The sequence below is a fragment of the Bos javanicus genome, chromosome 26, assembly GCF_032452875.1.
Source record: "Bos javanicus breed banteng chromosome 26, ARS-OSU_banteng_1.0, whole genome shotgun sequence".
Classification (NCBI taxonomy): Eukaryota; Metazoa; Chordata; class Mammalia; order Artiodactyla; family Bovidae; genus Bos; species Bos javanicus.
In genome coordinates this window covers 50,091,957-50,116,908 of record NC_083893.1, presented here as the reverse complement: position 1 = coordinate 50,116,908, position 24,952 = coordinate 50,091,957, and the positions used below count along the sequence as shown (strand labels likewise).

General features: G+C 52.5%; 1 protein-coding gene across 2 annotated transcripts; it reads left to right on the top strand.

Moving 5' to 3' along the window:
* The first annotated feature begins 3,237 nt into the window (after positions 1–3,237).
* On the top strand, positions 3,238–14,329 carry BNIP3 (BCL2 interacting protein 3). Of its 2 annotated transcripts, none has more exons than XM_061403871.1 (6): positions 3,238–3,458; positions 9,725–9,875; positions 10,253–10,337; positions 12,101–12,210; positions 12,279–12,431; positions 13,352–14,329. In XM_061403871.1, exons 1-6 carry the CDS (start codon positions 3,245–3,247, stop codon positions 13,395–13,397), a joined length of 759 nt encoding a protein of 252 aa, XP_061259855.1. In that variant the 5' UTR covers positions 3,238–3,244; the 3' UTR covers positions 13,398–14,329. The 2 variants fall into 2 exon arrangements, with proteins under 2 accessions (XP_061259855.1, XP_061259856.1); XM_061403872.1 differs by lacking the exon at positions 3,238–3,458 and adding an exon at positions 8,057–8,165.
* The last annotated feature ends 10,623 nt before the right edge of the window (positions 14,330–24,952 follow it).

Here is a 24,952-nt window from a genome sequence, read left to right as displayed (position 1 = left end):
GATTCCATGTGCCATAACTAAGAGTTCACATGCTGCAAATAAAGCTCTTTCAGGCTCCAACTAAGACCCAGTGCAGCCAAATAAATATTTTTCAAAAAGTGTCATAACTTGACCTGCCTCTTGAGAAATCTGTATGCAGGTCAGGAAGCAACAGTTAGAACTGGACATGAAACAAGAGACTGGTTCCAGATAGGGAAAGGAGTACGTCAAGGCTGTATACTGTCACCCCGCTTATTTACCTTATATGCAGAGTACATCATGAGAAACGCTGGGCTGGAAGAAGCACAAGCTGGAATCAAGATTGCCGGGAGAAATATCAATAACCTCAGATATGCAGATGACACCACCCTTATGGCAGAAAGTGAAGAGGAACTAAAGAGCCTCTTGATGAAGGTGAAAGAGGAGAGTGAAAAAGTTGGCTTAAAACTCAATACTCAGAAAACTAAAATCATGGCATCTGGTCCCATCACTGTATGGCAAATAGATGGGGAAACATTAAAAACAGTGACAGACTTTATTTCTTGGGGCTCCAAAATCACTGCAGATGGTGACTGCAGCCATGAAATTAAAAGATGCTTCTTCCTTGCAAGGAAAGTTATGACCAACCTAGACAGCATATTAAAAAGCAGAGACATTACTTTGCCAACAAAGGTCCATCTAGTCAAAGCTATGGTTTTTCCATAGTCATGTATCAATGGATGTGAGAGTTGGACTATAAAGAAAGCTGAGCGCAGAAGAACTGATGCTTTTGAACTGTGGTGTTGGAGAAGACTCTTGAGAGTCCCTTGAATAGCAAGGAGATCCAACCAGTCCATCCTAAAGAAAATCAGTCCTGAATATTCACTGGAAGGACTGATGCTGAAGCTGAAACTCCAATACTTTGGCCACCTGATGTGAAGAACTGACTCACTGGAAAAGACCCTGATGCTGGGCAAGATTGAAGGCAGGAGGAGAAGGGGCTGACAGAGGATGAGATGGTTGGTTGGATGGCATCACTGACTTGATGGACATGAGTTTGAGCAGGCTCTGGGAGTTGGTGATGGACAGGGAGGCCTGGTGTGCTGCAGTCCATGGGGTCACAAAGAGTCGGACACAATTGAGCGACTGAACCGAACTGATAAAAAGTTTGATTAAAAATACAGTATGTCAGAAATAACATCCTTCACAAGCATTTACATTTATGATGCAAAACTTAGATGTCCACTTGAAGTATGAAAGGAAGAATTTTTCCAAGTTTTTCAGGGACTATAGGAGCAAAAAGTTTGATGAGCACTGCCTCAAAAGCCAGACTGCTTTTTCAGGGCAGGGAAGTGAGAGCAGGACCGGGAAACATCTTCAATCACTGAGTTTGCTTTTCCACTCCCCACTTCCATTTTTCTTGAACCACCAACTCTGACCTGGGGCTCCTTGGGCTTCCCCAGGGTAGACTGTGCTGCACTGTGCTCAGTCACTAAGTCATGTCCAACTCTATGCGACCCCATGGACTGCAGCCCACCAGGCTCCTCTATCCATGGGCTTCTCCAGGCAAGAATACTGGAGTGGGTTGCCATGCCCTACTCCAGGGGCTCTTCTCGACCCAGGGATGGAACCCACGTCTCTTAAGCCTGGAATGGCAGGCAAGTTCTTTGCCACCCGGGAAACTATCCCACCCCTAACCCTAACCCTCTCAAAGGTAGGTTACTTTACAGGGATGCTGTCAATCTCAATCTCTAAGCCTCAGGCCTCTCTCCCTCTCCTGGCAGCCTCCCAGTGATAGAACTCGGTGGGAGTTGTGGAAGTCTCCACACTGGGAGGGAAAACCAGGTGCAATAAGAAACATTTTCATTTGAGTACTTCCAGGTAATTGCCTATAAAGACTTCAGAGGACTTAGAAAATCTGTAGATTTCAGTGAGCTTATCAGGTTGCGACAATACACACAAATTTTCTATATCAGAGGCTTCCCGGCGGCTCAGTCAGTGAAAAATCGACCTGCAGTGCGGGAGACCTGGGTTGGATCCCTGGGTGGGGAAGATCCCCTGGAGGAGGGAATGGCAACCCACTCCGATATTCTTACCTGGAGAATCCCAAGGACAGAGGAGCCTGGCTACAGTCCATGGGGTCACAGAGTCGGACACAACTGCGGGACTAAGCACACGTCAGTAAGCAACCGAACAAAATACAACAACGGTAATTACAACATTATAAAAATATGAATAGGGATACATCTGAAAAAAGATGAGCAAGCCCTGTAAACTGAAGAAGACTTGAGTCAGGAAATAGAAGGTGTTCAGGGACTGAAAGGCTCCATATGGGCAGCGTTCGAGGGCAGGCAGCTCCCTGGAACGGAGGACCAGGCGGGGAGGGGCGCTGCGGGGGAGGCGGGGCGAGCCGGAGGTCCGCGGGGCTTTTTAATTTGTTCTCTGCTGGGTGCTGCTTGCTGCCACCCAGGCCGTCCCCTCTAGCATAGCGCAGCGCTGGGGTAGGCTTTGGTGAATGCACGGTGAGCAGGTAGGATTGAGGGTCCAGCTGAAAGAAGGCCGGCGCTTCCCCAGCCGGAGAGAGAGCCGGGAAGACCAACGGCCCTTAGGAGCGTCCTCACCCAGAAAAAAGACCCCCAAGGGAAAGCAGGGGCCCCACGTTTGCACAGACCCAGGGCGGGCCCTCGGAGGCGGGGCTGGGGGCTGTGATTGGTCACGTCTGGCTTCCTCGGGCTCGTCCTCAGGGACTGGGGGCCGCCCGTCACGGGGGCCGAAGGGTGGCCGCCGCAGACACCGTCCTACTGGCAGCCGGCCTGCGGGACGGCGGGTGGTCACCGCAGCTGAGGGCCGGCCCCTCCCGGCGTCGCGTCTGAGGGGCAGGGGCCACAGGCACCGGCCCGGCTCTACCAGCAGCTTTACGGTCAGCCTGCCGGCCCCTCCCCGGCAACCAAGCCTCAGGCTGCATCGCCGGGCCGAGCCGCCCCGCCAGGCCCGGTCCGCCGCCCGCCTCAGTTTCTAGGCGGCTCCCGCACGTCCCGCGCGTACCTGCCGGACTCCCGCGCCGCGCCCCGATTGCGCACGCGCGGACCCCCCTCCCCCCCCGCGCTCCGGCTGCGCACGCGCGGCGCGCTCCTCAGGCGCCCCCGCCCCGCCCTGCCCCCGCCTCGCGCACGCGCGGTCCGCCCCTCAGGCGTCCCCGCCCCGGCCCGCCCCCGCCTCGCGCACGCGTCGCACGCGCCGCACGCGCCCCGCGCCTCGCGCACGCGCAGGCCCCGCCCCGCGGCTAATGGGCGGTGCTGCCGCTTATTTGCTTTGCGTCGGCCACCGCCGTCAGTCAGTCGGGGCAGCGCGCCGACGACGTTTCGTCCGCCGCCCAAGGTGCTCCGGCCCCTGCGCTCCCTTGGCGCGCCCGCAGACCCCGACCCGCCGGCCGCGGCGCCCTAGCCCCGCCATCATGTCGCAGAGCGAGAGCCCCGGGCTGCAGGAGGAGAGCCTGCACGGTGAGCGGGGGCCGGGCCCGGGCTGGGGGCCTGCGGCGAGGGGCCCGCGGGAGGGGGCGGCCTGCGGAGAGGACCCCCGGGCGCCCGGGCGCGGGTCTCCGCGTCCGGGCGGCCGGACCCGCGGGTGCCTGGTCTTCTGAGGCGCACCTCGGTGCTGGTTTCGGTGCCGGTACCGGCCCGGGGAGACTGGGGAGGACGCGCTCTGGGACTCGGGGCAGGGCGGCCTGAGGGGAAGCGGCGGGGGTCGCGCCGGCCGCGCCGTCCTTCACGATCGCTCGTCCGGGGTCGCGGGCTGGCCTGCCGGGGGACACGGGGCAGCTGACCGCGCTGCAGACTCCCGAGCGGACACCCGCCCCCGGAACCGGACGGGGGGCGGCCTGGACCCCCGCTCCGGCCGCGGCTGGAGGAGGGGCCGAGCGCCGACCTTTATTTTCCTGAGGCAAGAGTTAAGTGGGACGCGGGAGTGCGTAAATAAGGTTCGGAGAGGACCGTGGACCCCGTAGAGAATTTTAAAGGTTCATTAAGATTTAAAAATCATCACACTGCCTGAATTTGAGCCATTAATTTTCTGTATTCGTTAAAACAGTGTTTTACTCGCCAAGACTTGGCCAAATTCGTCGTATATTGTGAAACTGCAGTCACAGCCTAGAAATCCTATAATCTTTTCTTAAATTTCGACATGGGCTATTTTCTTTGAGATAGATAAAGGGACTGAATCTTTGCCTTAAAAAAGATCTAAAGAGTGTTTGATGAACCGCCTTCAGGTCAGCCCTGTTAGCAGACTACTCCGCTCCCACCGTGGTGTGTTCCCTTAGTGGCTGCATTGGTCCGAAGAGTCCGCAGTGTCCAGAGCGGCTTCGTCGCCAGTCCTGGGTTGGCAGACCCAACTGCTGAGTCATTGGCAACGCAGAGTGCCAGCTCATGGGTTAAAAGGTTTGCTCCTCGGTTTTGTGTATTCTATAAAAAGACGGTTACACGGTGAGTGGAAACTGTCGAGGAGTCTTTGGGCCGCGGTCAGGGGTACGTGCAGCAGGGCACTCGAGCCTCTGGCCAGTGTGGGAGGGATCACGTGGGCCCCGCCGCCCTGGGAAACCGAATCCGGGCCGGGATTGGTGGCTGGGCCGACACTTGCCCTGGGCTCAGTTTTGATTTGATTACCTCTTGTTTACCTCGGAAAGAACTCGGAGCAGTTGATCGCTGAGGCAAGACAAAGGCCAACGCTCTCCCCTCTGCTTGTCTCTGGCCAGATGCTTTCCCTGAGTCCTGCAGCCTCTGCTCCCTGGTCTGCTCTGGTTAAAGCTGTTGACGGGCAGCCTCTGCTCTCCGGTCCGCTCTGGTTAGAGCTGTTGACGAGCAGCCTCTGCTCCCTGGTCCGTTCTGGTTAAAGCTGTTGACCAGCAGCAGGATGTCCTAGATGCCTTTCCTGTCTCAGATAAACAACCCCTAACGTGCAGGGGGAAGGTGGAGTTTTGTAATATTATCTTGCAGCATCATTCGAGGGGGTGCGAGACTTAACTTCCCAGAGGCGCGCCCCCCCCTCCCCCCGCCCAGTGCTGTGCTGAGTGGGGATCAGTGCCATCAGGTGGCACCGGCTTACCCCGAGATGGCCCCCACTTCTTCACCTGCTGGTCTCTCTGCAGCCAGTCAGAGGGTGGTGTTGTCACAGGCCCCCACCGTGGATGAAGGTGCAGTGCATGAATAGGCACAGGACGTGCACGTCTCGTGTCCTGCACTTTGAGAGGGAAGGGGTTTCCGGCAATGAGACCCTGGCCCGCTCTGTGCATTTCAGATGGCCACAGTGAGGCGAGAGGTGAGGCGAAGCCCATGGCAGGCAGGTGACAGCAGTTGGGCTCTTAGGGCGCCAGGCTCCTCGGGCTTTGGTGACAGAGGCCTCAGGCAGGCAGAAGGAAGGGGGGTCCACCGGGTCCTGTTCAGACGTCAAGCCTCTGGTTCCTGTACTGCCTCACTCAAGAAACTCTTAAAAACTGGGATTTCTTAAGTCCCACCTCTCCTAGGGAAGAAGCTTTCCCAAGGGTGGTCCTTGCCTCCAGGCGTAGCCCCTGCGCCACCCCAGGGCTGTCCTCAGGGTCCCACCTGTCCCAAAGACCCCAGGACATTGACCCCAGCATCGTGTAGGTCATGCCCCTGTAGTTTTCAACCCTGGCTGCCCACCGTCACCATTGTGGTTTTCTCAAAGTAAGGGTACCAGGGTTCTGTTGTAGCATTCCAAATCAGGATTTTCCGGCTGGTGAGTGAGACTGCTGGAGAACAGGGAAAGCACAAGAGGTGGTCCTCCAGAGCCAGGGTTGTGACATGTTGCCCCAGACTGGGTTGTGGGGTGCTCTGCCAGGGGTGCTGGAGAGGGCTGTTGGCCTGGAGCCAGGAGCAGGGAGCCTCACAGTGCAGGCAGGGACGGTGAGAAACTGTGCGGAATACTCAGGATATAAAGCATGGGTGCTGTGTTGGGTTAGTTGATAGGGTCAGGCTCCACAAGTTAAAGAAAGACAGTTGTCATTATCTGTTTTCAGGCTGGGGTAAACTGAAAGCTTAGTCAACCACCCGGCCTGCCGAGCAGTGGCTCAGGGAACTGTTTTAACACTCTACATGTGATCACAGCTTGTGCCCAGTTACTAGCAGTTGAGGTCAGCTGAATTCATGGCATTTGTGGCCCAGCCAGTAAGTGGTTGTGTCTGGGTCATTCCTGTGGCCTCTCCAGAGCTGGAAGACGGGACAGCATTGTGGTTACAGATCTTTTGGGGGCCCACGAATCGTCTCATTCAAGATGTGGGCTTTCCTTCTTTTGGGATCAAGTATCCTGGGGGTCACAGGAAGTTTTTTTAAACAAAAGGAAGACATGGCATATCGTGTCGGTTTGTAATTCTCTTCTGCAGTGACGGGGCATTGGCCTAGGCTCTCCGCCCATCTCATTTGCCCAGTCCACCTGCCCTGTGTCTTGTTAGTGTGAATTACAGGTCAGTGTGGCAGTGGCCTGAGTCAGGGCGAGACTCGCCTGGGTCAGCAACCACCGCCCCTTTTCCCGCGGCCTGACTACCTCACAGGCTGTTTGGGGTTCTGAGGAAGTGATCTGAGGTTGTAAGGCAACTCGAGGGCTTCCCTGGTGGCTTGGCAGTAGAGAACCCGCCTGCAATGCAGGAGACGTGGCAGGTTCGGTCCCTGGGCTGGGGAGATCCTGGGAGAAGGAAACGGCTTCCACTCCAGTCTTCTCACCTGGAGAATCCCATGGACAGAGGAGCCTGGCTATAGTCCATGGGGTCGCAGAGAGAGGAACATGACCTAGCGACGAAATAACAACAAAGCAACCTGAAACCACTCTTTCTTGCTTAGAAAGGTGAGTGAGCTTAACTGCAGGTGAAAGAAGATTAATGGCCCCTGGTCTTCATTTTCCAGGGAGCTGCTCCCCTGTGCAGTTGCTGCAGGTTAATCATAAACTCTGGTCCGTTAGTGTATCACAGCCTCTGAGCTGTGCTGTAGACAGAGCTCCGCTGTAGACAGCCTGCGTAGAGGTCTTTCTAAAGGATGCCCAACACTTTGAGTGAGATGGTTCCAATCTCCGTGGAGTCTGGAGTGGAATCTAAGCATGTGCCTGAAACTCATCGTGTTGTTGTTTTTTTTGAAAAACACTCTGTCTTGTGGCTGTGCTGGTTCTTTGCTGCTGCACTTGGGTTTTCTCTGGTTGCAGCGAGCAGGGCTCCTCTTCGTTGCAGTGGGTGGACTCCTTCCTGCGGTGTCTTCTCTTGTGGAGTGCGGACCCCAGGCCTCCAGGGCTTTGGGAGCCGTGGCTCCTGGGCTGTGGCGCATGGGCTTGGTAGTTGAGGCCCGTGGGCTTAGTTGCTTTGGGGGATGTGGGATCTTCCTGGACCAGGGATGGAACCTGTGTCCCTTGAATTGCAGAGTGGTTTCTTAACGACTGGACCACCAGGGAAGCCCTGAAACTACAGTGCTGTATGCCCATTATATTTTAATTTGAAAAATATATTTAATCTTTGTCCCTGGTTCCAGATCCACAGCTCGGCTCTAAGAACCCTTGGACTTTCTTGAGATCTTTGGAAAACAATTGAGTCTGTGCTAGTGATGTGACTGCCGAGGTCCTCGGTAGCCTCAGGGTGGGGTGGGGATGGGCAGAAACTCAGCACTCGCCCTCCCCAAGCCTGCCTGGGGAGGGGCGCTGAGGCTGGGTTACAGGATGTACTGGGCAAGGGCGTAGAACTGCCGTCTCCCACCACTGCCTGCATGCCTGCCCTCTGAGAAGGCACTCGTGCAAGCACGGTGTGGTCCTGACTTCTGTGACTTGTCCCAAGGAGTTGCTGACGAGGGAGGGTTGTGGGAACCCCTGAATTCTTGGTCTCTCGGGCGTTTGAGGTGTCCCCTGCAGGGACAGTCTTGTGGTACTGAGACCACTACTGCTACTACTACTAAATCACTTCAGTCGTGTCCGACTCTGTGCGACCCCATAGACGGCAGCCCACCAGGCTCCCCGTCCCTGGGATTCTCCAGGCAAGAACACTGGAGTGGGTTGCCATTTCCTTCTCCAATGCATGAAAGTGAAAAGTGAAAGTGAAGTCGCTCACTCATGTCTGACTCTTAGTGATCCCATGGACTGGAGCCTACCAGACTCCTCCGTCCCTGGGATTCTCCAGGCAAGAGCACTGGAGTGGGGTGCCATTGCCTTCTCCAAGACCACTACAGGTAGTGTCAAAACCAAACTGCTGGACCGCGCGCGCTGGAGCTGGGAAACTGGTTATTGATATAAAAGCCCCCTACCTGGGAAGGCTGGACCGTGACCCGCAGTGGACGGTGCTGGGCCGGGAAGAGAGCGGTTCGAGCGACCGGGGTGGGAGAGGCCAGGGCGGGGCGGCAGTGCAGTCAGTGAGCCGGGCAGCAGAGGGCCGCCTGGAATAAGCTGACCGCGTCAGCTCACACGTGCAGCCGGGCGGGGCCCCGGAGCGAGGCGGTGCAGTGGACGTTCGTGGCCTCAGGTTTGACGGAATTAAAAGCAAGAACTTTTCGTCTTCTCACCTGAAGACCTGAGTGGAAGGGCAGTCTCTCCAGTTGCCAGCATCACACGGGGTGGAGAAAGGCGTGTGCCGGCGGGCCCCGGTGGCCAGTGGTCAGGCTGGACTCAGTGCTGCGGGCCTTCCCATGTGGCCAAAAAAAGGAAAGCTGTGTGTCTCAAATATTGAGCTCGATGGAGAAAGAGGGACTGCTCAGCAGAAGAGAGGAGCGGGTTTCAACAGCTGACGCGGAAAAGAGGCTCTCCCCTCAGCCAGGAAGCCTGTGGGAAAATGCCCAACCCGTGAGAAGGCAGCAGCGCTGAATAAGCCGGCCGACCCGGCCCCCCGCCCCGCCCCCCGCGGTGACGATCTGTGCCCCTGCGGTAGTTGCGTCTCAGGCCTGGTCCCCAGGCAGAGGCGCGGAGGTCTGCTCTGCTCGGGGCCGCGGTGGTCCCGCACTGGATGCACAGCAGGGCTCCCCACACCCAGCGCCTCTCGTGGTTCAGACGTGAGAGCCTGTGGCAGCCGGCCAGGCAGCTGAGCGCGGAGAAGCGGGCATCAGCGCCTTGTGGGGCCACCGGGCTGGGCCTCCGGTCCGCAGCGCAGGCGGACCTTCTTACCTCAGGAGCTCTCTAGTGTCCACCCCGTCCTCCTGTGCACTCGCCATGCTGCCCTCCTCCTGAGTTCGCCCCCATGTCAGCCCCCACAGCACGCAGCCGGGAGCAGCAGCACCGCCTCCCCGCCGGGATGTTGGCCCCGCCTGGACTGGGGACCCCTCCCCTCACGGGGGCCCGGAGGGGCTCGGCCCGGTGAGCGGAGGGCCCCCCGGCTCAGCTGCCATTTCCCTGGTGAATATATCAAGTGCTAAGCCTTGGTAATCGGTCATCAATCTGTGGGGCCTCAGGGTCAGAACGTGAGGCTGGAATGTGGAAATTTTAAAGCTTTCCTTAATTTCTAAGTCCCCAAGGCACTGGTTGAGCCTTTTTCTTCTGAGAGCTGAGTGTGGGCGAGTCCTGGCTACAGGGCCTCTGCTGACGGAGCAGATGGTCTGGGGTGCAGCTCCCGAGGGTCCCTGCAGAGGCTAACTGCACAGGGCCTGAGCCGGGCCTGGGGGCGCTACGGCCAGATTCCTGGCAGAGGGCCCGTGGGAGTCTCTGGCACGTCTTGAAACAGATGGGGTGAGCTTGGTATCTTAGCACCAGACTCCGAGATGGGCGGAAAATTGCAACCCGGTTCTTCTCTCGTCCCCGTCAGGCTCCTGGGTAGAATTACACTTCGGCAGTAACGGAAACGGGAGCAGTGTTCCCGACTCTGTTTCTATTTATAACGGCGACATGGAAAAGATACTGCTGGACGCGCAGCACGAATCCGGACGGAGCAGCTCCAAGAGCTCCCACTGCGACAGGTGGGCGAATGTGTGTGTCCCAGCACGGCTCCGCGGGCCTCCCTGGCCTCAGCCAGCGCCCAGACGGCGGGCCCTTTGCCCTCGGGTGGGGGGACACCGCCCCTGGGGTCCTGTCCCTGCTTCTGCCTGCTGGGCGTCAGAGCTCAGCTGAGAAGGCAGGGGGCCACTGTGACTCCTCGACCCTGGTCCCCCCCGGGGCTGGCTGCTGCCTGCTGGGCAGAAGTTCAGCTGAGAAGGCAGGGGGCTGCTGTGACTGTTGGGCCCTGGTCCCCGCTGGGGTTGGCGGGAGCGCTTCCTTCTCCAGGGACGCCGTCCCCTGTGTGTGGGGGGGTCTGTGTGTCCTGACGGAAAGGTGAACGTGTGCTGTTTCTCCCAAGCCCGCCCCGCTCACAGACCCCACAGGACACTAACAGAGCTTCTGAGACAGACACGCACAGCCTCGGAGAGAAGAACAGCTCCCAGGTAAGGTGCACAGGGTCTGCCTTCGTGATCTGTCTGTACAGGGCACTGGGTGACCCGGCCCGAAAGCCGACTTGTGCTTCCTCAGACCTTCCCTCAGCTGTGGGGGGTGGGGCATCTCCAGCACTTCACAGAGTGGACCGGAGACGGTGGGGCCGTTTGGTTCAGGGTGTGTGCCCGGGGCCCCGTCTGCCCCACATGCCCTCCCGGGGGACGCGGGCGGGTGGCGGGGAGCCGTGGGGGCCTGTGGGGGTCTGGAGGCCTGCCCAGGGCCCCGTCTGCCCCACACGCCCTCCCAGGGGATGCAGGTGGGTGGCAGGGAGCCGTGGCGGCCCGTGGGGGTCTGGAGGCCTGCCCAGGGCCCCGTCTGCCCCACATGCCCTTCTGGGGGATGCGGGGAGAGTGGTGGGAGTGGCAGGGGGCCGTGGGGGTCCGTGGGGGTCTGGAGGCCTGCCCAGGGCCCCGTCTGCCCCACACGCCCTCCCAGGGGATGCGGGCAGGTGGCGGGGAGCCTTGGGGGCCCGTGGGGGTCTGGAGGCCTGCCCAGGGCCCCGTCTGCCCCACACGCCCTCCCAGGGGATGCGGGCAGGTGGCAGGGGGCCGTGGGGGCCCGTGGGGGTCTGGAGGCCTGCCCGGGGCCTCCCCATTGGGACGGCACTGCTGCTGTCCCTTCCTCGATGGCACTAGTTGCTTCCAGAAACCGTGCCTCGGGCTTCGCTGACTGGCGCTTGTGTGGTTTGGGTTAGGAGCTGACCAGGCTGGTGGAGGCTGAGCTCAGTTTTCTGAGTTTCCTTTAAGAATCTCTGAGTTTGGTGCGGCCGTAGCCCCTGTTGGGGGGAAGTCCATGAGAGCAGGGTGGGCTGTGGCCCTGAGCTGCCTTTCTGCAGACCTGGGTTGGGCCAGTGGCCAGTGCGGCCTCGCCAGGCCATCTTCCTGCCTGCTGCCTCTTGTGATGCTCAGGGGTGTCGGGATCTAGGAACCTGGGGGGCCCTGCTTTCCTGGGGCCTCAGCTGGTAAAGAATCCGCCTGAAGTGCAGGAGACCCTGGTTGCACTCCTGAGTCAGGAAGATCCCCTGGAGAAGGGAAAGGCTGCCTGCTCCCTTCCTCACTGTGAGAGCTGTGGGGCCCGAGCTTCTATCAGTGCCCCTGGGTCCCCCTGCTGCCTGCCGGGCACTCCTCAGGCTGTCCCGCCCCGGGGGCTCAGCAGTCCTTGTGCTCAGGCTTCTCCAGGGTGCTGCCTGCCTGCTCCCGGATGTGCGGGGTCCAGCCCAGCTTTGTTGTGTCCAGGTGTTTGGTTGGTTTTGGTACCGTGTTCTAGAGTATTTCCATAATTTCCCCCTCTGAATTTAAAGAGGAATTCTATGATCAGGTACACAGTTTTTAAAATTCTAAGCAATGCACCTTTTTAAAGCTCTTCAATTAACATATTATTAGTAACATGTATTTTTAAGGCCACTGAGACCAGGGGTGCACGCGGGTTTCTAGTTTTCTCTTCTCCCGCCAGACGCGGACGCGCATCTGCTCTGCGTGCTGTGTGCCGTCAGCTCAGGCACATCCCTGTTGGGGGCCTTTTCGGGGGTTTCTGTTTTTCCTTTTACCCCCAGAACCACAGCCGGTGTCTCTGTGAACATGTGTCCCCACTGGCCGGTGCCCTCCCTGAGGCAGTGCCTGCAGCTCAGGGCCTCTGGAGTCCGGTGGGCCCTCCACGGGGGTGTGGGGTGGGCGGCGAGCCAGGCAGCGGGTTCACCGACCTCGTCTCCCCACAGTCCGAGGAAGACTACATGGAGAGGAGGAAAGAGGTCGAAAGCATCCTGAAGAAAAACTCAGACTGGATTTGGGATTGGTCCAGTCGGCCAGAGAACGTCCCCCCGGCCAAGTGAGTCTGCGTCCACGGGGGCCTCAGGGGCCGGGTGCCGGCGCCCGCTGACCGCCCTCTCCCCTCAGGGAATTCCTGCTCTTCAAGCACCCAAAGCGCACGCCCACGCTCAGCATGCGCAACACGAGCGTCATGAAGAAGGGCGGCATCTTCTCTGCGGAGTTCCTCAAGGTCTTCCTGCCGTCGCTGCTGCTGTCCCACCTGCTGGCCATCGGGCTGGGGTGAGTGCCACCCGCACGGGGCCGGTGCTGGCCTTGGGCACAGGTGGGGAAGCGGGGAGCCCCCGAGGCGGCTCGCACGTGGAGGGCTCTGGTCTCCCCGGTCGTGATGCGGGCAGATGGGCTTCTCCTGGGCAGCCTACTGGGCCACTGGATGTCAGGACAGGCTTCTGATGTGGGCTGGAGCCCCGGGCTCTGAGAACGGGGCAGAGGAGACGCCCGGCTTGCTGGCTCGGGGAGGCAGGAGCAGGGCCCCCACCCACCCTCCTGAGCCCTGGCCCACAGCCCTGCCCCTGCTCTGGGCTCTGCCCCGCCTTCCCCTCTGGGGAGCTCCTCTCTGCAGGGAGCTTTGTCCAGAACCAGCATTTGGGTCCTCTGGGGCCTGGCGGGGTTAGGCTTCAGCCTTCACTTCCGGGTGGATTTCTGCAGGTGTGTCTGCCCTCCCAGACTTCACAGGGGTCAGGATCAAGCTCTCCTGTCCCCTTGCTCTGCAGAGACTCCCCGCTGGCCTTCAGGCCCTTGATGTCCTCCCCCCGCCCTCCTCCCGGACAGCCCCCCCGCGCCCCTCCGTTCTGGGCTCCCTGGGGCGTCCCATGCAGCAGTGGTTTCTGTGAGATGTGCTGATAAACCTGGGGTTGTCAGCTGTCCCGTGGGTGACTGATTAGGTCAGAAAGTGAGGAGGGAGCTCTCAGCTCAGGAGGGGCTGTCCTTCGTGTGTGCCAAGGGTATGTGTTGCACAGCTGTTAGAGCACAGCTGGATTTTTCTAAATTGGATGCTGAAATGTGTGCTGATCAGAGTGAGACCCATGTGTCCACTGAGTGTTGGCAGCCAGGCCCCTTCTGGGCCGATCAGCTGCTGTCTCGGCAGTGCGCGCCCCTGGGAGACACGCCGCCCTGTAACGACCGCCTCCTTTCTCTGTCAGGATCTACATCGGAAGGCGCCTGACAACGTCCACCAGCACGTTCTGATGCAGGCTTTAGCCTGGTGTCCCCACGCCGCGGGGGCCCATGCCCCGCACAGCGCACAGAAGCAGCTGTCTTGGTCCTGGGCGGCCGCCCTGCGAGTCGTTTCTTCTGGCAGCGCCGCCTTCCTAACTCAGTGAAACACAGTAAACCACGCTCTCCCGCAGCCACACTTAGGGATCGAGCGACGAGCATGTCGTTGATTAATACCTACTGTAATAATTCGGTAGTAACCTTCTTCAGATATTATAAATATCAAAGTATAAATAATTTTAAAATACCTAGTTATGTTGTATGTAGCATTTTAATGAATTACTGATAGCGTTAAACACTATTTGAGGGAAGGAATGCCGACACTAGGAGGACTGCCTGAGGCTTCACCTGAATAAACACGTGGCCTTACTCCCTGCTGCAGACGCTTTGATGGACGCGTCTGTCTGCTGCAGACAGCCCTCAGCACTGAGTGTCTGCTGGCTTTGGTATGCGGCATGTAGAATCCACCGCGACACGGGCGGCGCCAAGCGGTCCCCACCCCGGGCGGTCGGGCAGCACCAGACGGACCCCCTGGGACTGTCAGCGCCACTCTGGACAGCAGCCCCTGGACAACCACTGTCTCCTCCCGTCTCCAGATTGCGGAATTTAGTCTGGTTCAGTTTTTTGTGCTCTTAGTATCAGCTGCATTCTAAACTATTCTGTCTGCTTTAAAAGGCTGGAGATAGGAAAAAAATAAATCTTTGCCAAATCCTTGGTTATGGTATTAACATACGGTTTAAAACTAAACGGCATACAAGCTTTTTGGTGAAGCCAGGTGTATCCCCACTGCCTGGGGGTTAAAGGATGCCCTTTCATACACTGTATAAATGCTGTTGTATTTGCTTCACTTTTCCACACTAAATTTCAGTTGTGTTCAATAAACGTAACATTCTAATTTTTAAAAACTTGGTTTATATTTAAACAATGACCTTGGAGGTAGCCCGCAGGCCTTCCATATGGAGGCGAGGCGTCAGCTTCATTACACGCCTGGTCCTGAAGAGGCGAAGGCTGCTTCCCGCTGACCTGCCCTGGCAGGGGCACGTCTCACCGCGATGGGCATGGTTGAGGCTGCGTTCAGGGCCTCCAGCGAGGCCAGGGGTCCCCAGGGCCAGCGCATCTTGGAGAGCACGGGGGAGTTGGGCCATGACCGAGAATGAGGCGGATTCGTGCAGCAAGTTTGCGAGGAGGTGCCCCGGGCTGGGGAGTTGTAAGCCCTTGAGGGTGTCCTGCCTTTCTTTGGAACGCCAGTTTTAATTCATGGTTGATTCCACTAACTTTCCTTTTGGTTTCATTTTTTAAAACCTTGGTTCTCTCTTGTTTTCTGGCGGGATTATTTTTGTTCCTACCCTCCCAGGTTGCATATCCTTTCTCCCAGCTCTGCCCACTGACTGATGCTGTTGCGGGCACAGCTGAGCTGCCAAACACGATCCCCAGGTTCCTTGAGGCTTCTCTCCCATCACTGTGATGTTCCAGTGAATGTTTGATCGTTTAAGGTGTGGGACTGTGTGTGTGTGAGTGTTTTCACTTTTTTGGGCACGGTGACAGCTTCCATAACACCCTCCTGTTAAGGCAGATCACACCACCGTCCATTTAACTGACTGAATAGCAAGTTCACAAAGTACTTAACGTCCTCCAGAAGATTTTCAAGCCTGTGCTCGGCTGTTTCCTGAGCAGACTCTTGCCTGCTGCGCCTGCACTGTGGGGTCCCGCTGGGGGTGGAGGCAGGCAGGCCCACCCTGGCGGGAAGTGGGCCGCACCTTCAGCGACACGTGTCTGGGCTGCTTGTGGTTTAGCACTTGACAACACATGTGCACAAAGATGACAACTTGGGAAACGTGACAGGGTCCCCGAGCCGGAACCGTGTGGCTGCCGGCATGAAAAAAACGGTGGGAAAGCATCCCAGCACCCCCAGTTTTATAGCAGCTGCCGGGTTTTCTGATGCCCAGCCTTTAACCCCACTGCCCCGGTGGTGAGCAGGCCCACCCGGAGAGCTCGGGCAGCCACGGGGCCGGTCCATACCCCGCTGAGCTGCCCCAGGGGAAGGGCTGAGTCTGCTGAGCCCTAACTGCAGGCTGAAGAACAAAGTGTGTGCAAGTCAAACGGTTTAGTATTGTTCATGCAGAAGAACTGACGTGTTTGGATTGTGCTGGAGAAGACTCATGAAAGCCCCCTGGATGGTGAGGAGATGCAACCAGTCCGTCCCAAAGGAAGTCAACCCTGAGTATTCACTGGAAGGACTGATGCTGAAGCTCCAATACTCTGGCCACCTGATTTGAAGAGTTGACTAGTTGGAAGATACTGATGCTGGGAAATTCTGAAGGCAAAAGAAGAGGGTGGCAGGGGATGAGATGGTTAGATAGCATCACTGATTCCACAGAAATGAGTCTGGACAAACTGGGAGACAGTTAAGGACAGTGGGGGCTGGCCAGCTGCAGTTTCATGGGGCCGCAAAGAGTCGGACATGACTGAGCGACTGAACAACATGCAGAGGAGCCAGAGCGTGCACATCTGCTCATCTGTGCCAAAAACTTGGGATGAATCCTCCAGAAATGGATGAGCCTGGCTGTCCCCACGGGTGGGGTGTAACTGGGAGAGGGGCTGCGAGCACCGTGGGAGGCGGGGTGGGACCCTCTGAATAACCTCCTCTCAGGCCCACAGTGCTGCTTCACTTAGGGCCAAAGTCATGAATTCAAGTTGGTGATAACAAGGGAAGCCGACTACTGAAATGGGGACCTTCCTACTGGTCCAGTGGTTAAGAATCTGCCTGCCAATGCAGGGGCCGTGGGTTCCATCCCGGGTCTGGGAAGACCCCACGTGCTGTGGAGCGACAGCCTGTGGGCCACGACTCCCACAAGTTTGTACACGGCAAGTAAGGCCCAGTGCAGCCAAAATGAACACATGAACTTAAGTGGGACGAACCACGGGATTCTTATGTCATTAGGAGGGGAAGAGGCTTATATGGAATCAAAAGTGTCAGCTGGCAAAAAACACCGGAGAAATTGCTGGACATCTCTTAGATCACATACTTCTCAAGAGCACTTCTGAGGGCCGTCAGCCCAAAACAGGGACCCCTTCCTGGCCATGCACACCCCAGCTCAGGGCCCTCTGAGAGGCAGAAGGCTGGTTGCTTGTTCAGTGGGAAATATGTCTTGAAGGAAATACGGAAAAAACTGTCCAATTACACAGGACAAATCCAGCTAAACATTTGAAATTCATTAAACTTCTGGTGAAAATAGCTAAACAAATATATACAACCCCATCTTTCCAGAAATGCTTAAGGACTTGATACTTAAGACAATAGTTCAATATCTCAGATTTGTGAACTGCATCACAACCAACAGAGTAAGAGAATTACCTTTAAGTGTATTAAAGTGAAGTCGCCCAGTCGTGTCCGACTCTTTGTGACCCGGTGGACTGTAGCCTACCAGGCTCCTCCCTTGTTGGGAGGCACAGTGCAAAATAGCCGTGAAGGAGGAGGTCCGTGAGAAAATGGTGAAGGGCCAGAAGTACCCAGGCATTGTGTACTGATTGCTGAAGAACATTTCCTGCCTTTGGCTATGCTTGGTGCCTAGATTTAACAATTAAACATTAAAGACTTTGCTTGAGAAAATGGGTCATGGATAAATACATGGGTCGTTAAGAATGCGCTGTTCCTTGAAGTATCTCTTACTGATTATATCCTAGCCTTGTACGTGTTCTGCTGGCTGTATGCTCTAAGCTCTTTGTTCCTTGCTCCTATAAAAAGGCTTGACTGCAGAAATAAACTTGTCAGTCCTTGCAGAGACTGTCCAAGTGTTGTTCTTTCAGGTTCGCCGTTTCCAAGTCCCGGAGACATATCTCCAACAAGTGGCGCCCAAACAGGGACTTGAAGGAAGACTGAACAAAGCGGCGAGCGCTGCAGAAAGAGGTAAGCAGGGTGGGACAACATAACAGTAAGATTCCTTTCATTTCTATAATGCATCACTTTCTGAAACAAAATGGTGTCAATGTTTCAAGAGATCAATTGAATGACTGCTATCATATTTTACTGGAACATAATCTGTGGTTCCCAGAAGAGGGGACGCTCGATCTAGACATATGGAAAAGGGTTAAGAATAATGTTTTGTGAGCATATCGGCAAGGAGTCCGTATTCCCCCTCAATGGTGGGTTACATGGTCACTCATACGGGCTGTCATAGAACAAATTGAAGGGCATAATGTTGATTTGGAAGTAGAAACTGTTCGGTCTTTACATGAATATGAGCTTAAGGAACAAGATATGCAAGGTGCTTTGAAATATAAGAATGTTATGCTCAATCAGACACAATCCCTGGAAAAACAGCTTGGAGACGTATGTATACAGGATGTGTCGAAGCCGAAACCACTTGGAGTGGAGGTCATTTCATTCAATGGACAGCCCAAACCTGAGGTTTTCCCTTCTGCTCCGCCTGTAACAGCAGTTGCTAACTTTGCTCGTACTAATCATTTCACTCCTCCTCGGGAGATGCCTGCTTGTGCTTTCGCTTTCCCAATACAGTTTGATCAGCCTGCCCAAGGCCAGAATGCTTGGGCTGGTCTAGGTTTTGGTATGTTGTCCAGCTTTAAGAAAGCATGCACTCTGTATGGACCTACTTCTCCTTACTGTGTAGAATTCCTCAGAGGATGGGCTGATCATTGGATGCCATGTGATTTTTTTCAAGTAGCAAAGATGGTTCTAAATCCTCAACAGTTACTTCAGTGGCAAATGTGGGTTGATGATGAGGCCCAACAAATGACGACTGACCAGCAATCTCGTGGTAACCCTGCCAATTTAGCCTATGATATACTCACTGGAACGGGAGCCATGGCCGATATGACTGCGCAATTAGATACTATTACCCCTCAGATGTTACATTTCATTAGAGAAATTTCTTGCCAAGCATGGGCAAATGTTGATAATGTTAACTCTGATGGTTCATTTGTCAAGATTACCCAGGGACATGAGGAGAAATATGCCCAATTTATAGGAAAATTAAAGGATGCCGTCGAAAAATCTATCAGAGATGAAACCTTACAAAGTATTATTTTAAAACAACTTGCCTTTGAAAATGCTAATGAGGAACGTCAATCCATGCTTAGACCAATTCGAGAAACTGGTTCTCTTATGGAATATTTGAAAGCTTGTAGAGATACCGGATCTATGTCCCATAGGGCAAAATTAGCGGCACTAGAAATTTTCAATGTGCAAAAGGCTGCCAGTGCTAAATGCTGTAACTGCGGGAAGGCCGGCCATAGGAAAAAACAATGCCACATGCCAGTGCAAACAGCTAAAAATAATAATACTTCTTAAAAAAAAAAAAAAAAGAGACCCCCAAAAGTTTGCCAAAATGTAAAAGGGGATTCCATTGGTTGAATAAATGTCATTCCAAATTCGATAAGGATGGAAATGCATTGACACCAGAGGCACAACAAAAACAGGGAAACTAATAAAGGGGTTATCCTCAGCCCACGACAAACGGAGGACCCAGCATTATGACACTGCAAGCAGCTACATCTAAGAGTGCTTGCGTTGATATACCCAGTCCTTATGACATGGAGTTAATAGAATTATACAATCCTCATAAAATCCCCACTGGATATTATGGTCCGAACAGTTGGACTAACTTTGGGACGTAGCAGCTGTACAATGAAAGGTTTAGTAGTATTGGCTGGAGTTATGGATAAAGATTATGAAGGAGAGATACATGTCATGGTGGATGTTGTAAAATTAGGAAATGTATATCTACAAAAAGGGGAACGCTTTACACAATTATTACTTTTGCCATATGTCAAACCAGTGAGGGTGTCTGATAAAATTAGGCAAGGAGGTTTTGATAGCACCAATCTTACCGCCGCACTATCTACCTTATTAAAGGAACATCAAAAGCCTATGCTTACTCTAAAGATACGGGGAAAAAAATTCACAGGTGTGTTGGATACAGGAGCCAACATTTCCATTATTAGAAATGAAGAATGGCCCCTTGAATGGGGTAAGACTGTGGCTCCTTCCAGACTGTTAGGGGTAGGAGAGGCTGATGCTACACGAACTTTCGTCAGTGCATCCTATTTACAAGCTTATGGTCCCGATCAAATTGTAGCTTACATCAAACCATATATTACCAGTATCCCTATTAATTTGTGGGGAAGGGATTTTCTTGAACAAACGAAAGCCACGATCTCTCTAAATGAGCCTTTTTGATGGGGGCCATTGAGTTAACACCACTGCCTCTTGATTGGGAATTTGATGCCCCAGTATGGACACCTCAATGGCCCCTGACTAAAGAAAAGTTGGCAGCTCTCACACAATTAGTAAATGAGCAGTTACAGAAAAATCATATAGAGCCTTCATTTTCCCCATGGAATTCTCCCATTTTTGTAATAAAAAAGAAATCAGGAAAATGGTGAATGCTGATAGATTTAAGAAATGTTAATAATACTATGATTCCTATGGGGCCCTTACAACCTGGATTGCCCTCTCCTTCCATGGTGCCTGTAATTATTATTGATTTACAGACTGCTTTTTTACTATACCTTTGCATCCTAAAGATAGAAAATGTTTTGCTTTTTCAGTTCCCTCTGTAAATCACATGGCTCCTATTAAAAGATTTCAATGGAAGGTTTTACCTCAGGGGATGATGAACTCTCCTACCATTTGCTAATATCTCATATCTGTTTTATTACAACCCAGTAGTGATAAATATCCTACTGCCTTCATAATTCATTATATGGATGACATACTCCTCTCCATGGAATCTGAACTTTGTTTACAACAGTTATATGACGAAGTCACCACCACTCTTCAAAATCAGGGCCTACTTGTTGCGCCAGATAAAATTCAATTGAAAGCACCCTTTAATTACCTAGGACATGTTATGGAAGAGTCTAAGATAAAACCTCAAAAAACTCAAATCTCTGTGCATTCTCTACGCACATTAAATGATTTTCAAAAATTCATAGGAGATATTAATTGGCTTCAGTCATCTATTGGCATTCCCCCCTATGCATTACAAAATTTATTTAAAAATTTAAAGGGACCTCCTGACCCTAATAGTCCTAGACAGCTAACAAAAGAAGCGAAAGAGGAATTAAAATTTGTTGAAAAACACATTCAACAATCTTTCTCAACTCAGCTGAACCATACGCAACCGGTCTATTTATATGTATTCCCCACCAAACATTCACCTACTGCAATCATAGCGCAAAACAGCCCGATAGAATGGGTATATCTACATACTGAGCAGTCAAAGAAAATCGTATCATACATTGAGAAAATAGGACAGCTGTTGTATCAGGAAGGAGCCGTGTACAAACCTTAACTGGATTTGATCCATATGCAATACATGTCCCTTTGACAAAAAAGGAATTACAAATTGCCTTACAGTATAACATGACCATGCAAATAGCATTAAGTGACTTTCAGAACGTTATCTCATTCCATTTGCCGAAAGGAAAATTATGGGACTTCCTACAATTTACTAAATTTATAGTAACTAATATCATTGCCTCCCAGCCTATTTCAAATGCACCTACCTATTTCATTGATGGCAACCAGAAAGGCATAGCTGGGATTGTCGGCCCTGATCAAAGAGAAATTACCCCCTGCCTATTCTTCAGTACAAAGAGTTGAATTGTATGCATTATATGCTCTTTTGTCTCTTCAGCCATCATCCTTCAATGTCTATACTGATTCCAAATACCTTGCTTCCCTTTTCCCTGATTTTGTTACTGCCTTTTTATACAACCTAGATGAACAATTATATGTTCTCTTTTCTAAGACTCAAGCCTTAATTCAATCACGTACAGAACCTTTCTTCATTGCACATATGCATGCTCATTCAGGTTTACCTGGCCCCCTGGCAGCAGGGAGTGATGCTGTTGATAAGTTCATAGCTCCTATCTTTACATCTGCTATGGACGAACACGCTAATCTTCATACCAATGCTAAAAGATTGCACTCTAAATACCATATTCCCCTCACTGAAGCGAGACATTACATATCACAGTTTCAGGAGTTAATCCTCGTGGGCAACAGCCTAACTCGCTTTGGCAATCGGACTTCACTCATTGTTCCTTGGGAAAGTTTTCTTTGCTTTTTGTCTCAATGGATACGTTTTCAGGTTTTATATGGGCAATGCCTGTCTCTTCAGAATCCAGCAAACACGCCATTTCTGTGCTTTTACTCACCTTCCCTGTTATAGGAATACCTTCGGTCTTAAAAACAGATAATGGGCCTACATTTACCTCTCACTCATTTCGTTCATTTCTAAGGGAATGGAATGTAACACACATCACGGGGATACCCTACAATCCCCAGGGTCAAGCAATTATCGAAAGAACCCATCATATTCTTAAAATTCATTTGTTGGAAAGGGGGAATATGGAAGAGGAGATACACTTCTTATCCTATGAACCCTCAATTGTTATTATCTTTAACTCTTTATTCCTTACATTTTTTAAATTTACTAAAAGATAGTTCTGATACTCGTGCAGGCAGACATTTTGCAGAGGAAAACAGTAAGAAACCGTTAGAAGCCAACACACCAATATGGTATAAACAGTTTAATCAATGGTTGCCAGGAATCTTACGACTCCTAGGCAGAGGTTACGGTCTTGTTGTTGCAGATGGAGAAGAAATCTGGGTTCCACTTCGCCATGTCCGTTACCGAGAAGGACCCCGAGACCAGACTCCCCCGACAGGTGACGCAGCTGACGCAAAGGGTCTCGTCAATGACTATAAAGAAGCTGAAGAGAAAATGTTAACGTCTGAACCCCTACCGTAGGACCTGAGCAATGACGTGTGTGGAAGATTCCTGCTGCATTGGAGCGCTTTGCCAATGTGTATGGGACTGCAAAAGCCTTAAAACCTCAAAACTATACCTTTTTATACGACAGTACAGGTTATATACAATCTTGTGAGCACCTCCCGTATATGTTTATTGTAGGTAACTTCGATATACATCTTTCTGCTAAGATTGTTAACTGTACAGCATGTGCCTTGTATATGTGTTCAAACCATACTATTTCATATCATTATGTCAACATTGCAATAGTCAAGCAAAGATCTGATTTGTGGCTTCCTGTTAACCTAACAGAACCATGGACCGACTCTGTATTTCTCTCAGTTTTGCTCAAATATGGCTTAAGGAGGTCAAGGCGCATAATAGTATGGATTATTGCTGGCATTCTTAGTCTAATATCTATTGTTACAGTAGGAACCCTATCTGGTATGGCACTACACAATTCTATACAGATGTCTCTACTCAAGACTCCATGCCTCCTACAATGGAGTCCAACTAACAGCTGCGGTGCTTAAACTAAAAACAATAGGAGGATATGTTGGGAGGCACAGTGCAAAATAGCCGTGAAGGAGGAGGTCTGTGGGGAAATGGTGAAGGGCCAGAAGTACCCAGGCATTGTGTACTGATTGCTGAAGAACATTTCCTGCCTTTGGCTATGCTCGGCGCCTAGATTTAACAATTAAACATTAAAGACGTTGCTTGAGAAAATGGGTCATGGATAAATACATGGGTCGTTAAGAATGCGCTGTTCCTTGAAGTATCTCTTACTGATTATATCCTAGCCTTGTACGTGTTCTGCTGGCTGTATGCTCTAAGCTCTTTGTTCCTTGCTCCTGTGAAAAGGCTTGACTGCAGAAATAAACTTGTCAGTCCTTGCAGAGACTGTCCAAGTGTTGTTCTTTCAGGTTCGCCATTTCCAAGTCCCGGAGACATATCTCCAACATCCCTCCATGGGATTCTCCAGGCAAGAGTACTGGAGTGGGTTGCCATTTCCTTCTCCAGGGGATCTTCCCAACCCAGTGATCAAACCCAGGTCTCCTGCATTCCAGGCAGACACTTTAACCTCTAAGCCACCAGGGAAGCCCTTGATTTCAGACCATGAATTTTAAATTGTTAATCAGTCACTTCAGTCACTCTTTGCAACCCCATGGACTGCAGCACGCCAGGCCTCCCTGTCCATCACCAACTCCCAGAGTTTACTCAAACTCATGTCCATTGAGTCAGTGATGCTGTCCAACCATCTCCTCCTCTGTCATCCCCTTCTCCTCCCACCTTCAGTCTTCCCCAGCATCAGGGTCTTTTCAGAGTCAGCTCTTCGCATCAGGTGGCCAAAGTATTGGAGTTTCAGCTTCAGCATCAGTCCTTCCAATGATCGCCCAGGACTGATCTCCTTTAGGATGAACTGGGTAGATCTCCTTGCAGTCCAAGGGACTCTCAAGAGTCTTCTCCAACACCACAGTTCAAAAGCATCAATTCTTCAGTGCTCAGCCTTCTTTATGGTCCAACTCTCACATCCATACACGACTACTGGAAAATCCATAGCCTTGACTAGACAGACCTTTGTTGGCAAAGTAATGTCTCTGCTTTTGAATATGCTGTCTAGGTTGGTTATAGCTTTTCTTCCAAGGAGCAATAAATCGTCATAATTAATTTCTGTGGCATAAGAACCCATGTTTTGGGATTTGACGGATGCTTGGAAGATATCTTCCGCCTCCTGCCGGTTGTGGAAATGCTTTCTCTGCAAAACGTCATTGAGCTGCTTGAAGAGGTTGCTGGTGAGAGGTAGGTAAATGTGGTGAGTGAGGCAAAACTTCATAGCCCAATCTGTTCAACTTCTAAAGCGTTGGTTGTGCCGCATGCGGCCGGGTGTTGTGGAGAACCGGGCCCTTTCTGTTGGCCGGTGCTCACTTATGTTGCAGGTTTTGGTGTATTTCCTTGATCTGCTGAGCCTGCTTCTTAGATGTAATGGTTTCACCGGGATTCTGAAAGCTGTTGTGGCTCAGAGGGGCAGCTGACCACCAGTGATCTGACCTAGTTTTGGTGCAAGTATGACTCTGGAAAGTGCTCTGGAGCTTTTTCTCAGTCCAGCCACTGAGCTGGTCATTGCCAGTTGTATAAAATCCGCTTTTCATCGGACGTCACAATCCAACCGAGAAGTGGTTCATAGGTTTTGCATACAGTAAGAGAAGAAAGACAACACTTAAAAACGACCATTTAAAAATTTTTTTTTGGTCAACCTCACGAGGCACCCACTTAGTCAGCTTTTCTACCTTTTCAATTTGCTTCAGATGCCAAATGACCGTAGAACAGTTGACACTGGAGTTCTGTGGCAGATTCTCATGTAGTTGTTAGCAGATCAGCTTGGACGATGGCCCTCAATTGCTCAGGGTCAACCTCTGATGGTTGGCCCCTACACTCCTCATCTTCAAGGCCCTCGTCTCCTTTGCAAAACTTGAACCCCCCTGCACTGTATGTTCGTTAGCCGTTCCTGGCCCAAATGCGCTGTAGGTGTTGCGAGCTGTCGTCGCTGCTTTCTGACCCATTTTGAACCTGAATAAGAAAATTGCTTGAATTTGCTTTTTGTCTAACATCATTTCCCTAGTCTCAAATATAAAATACACTGCAGATCATTCATTAGCAAAAAAACATAAAGCAGAAATGATATATAACATAACCACATTAAGGATGTATTCCAGTATCAAACAACAAATTTCAACAATGCTGCTGCTGCTG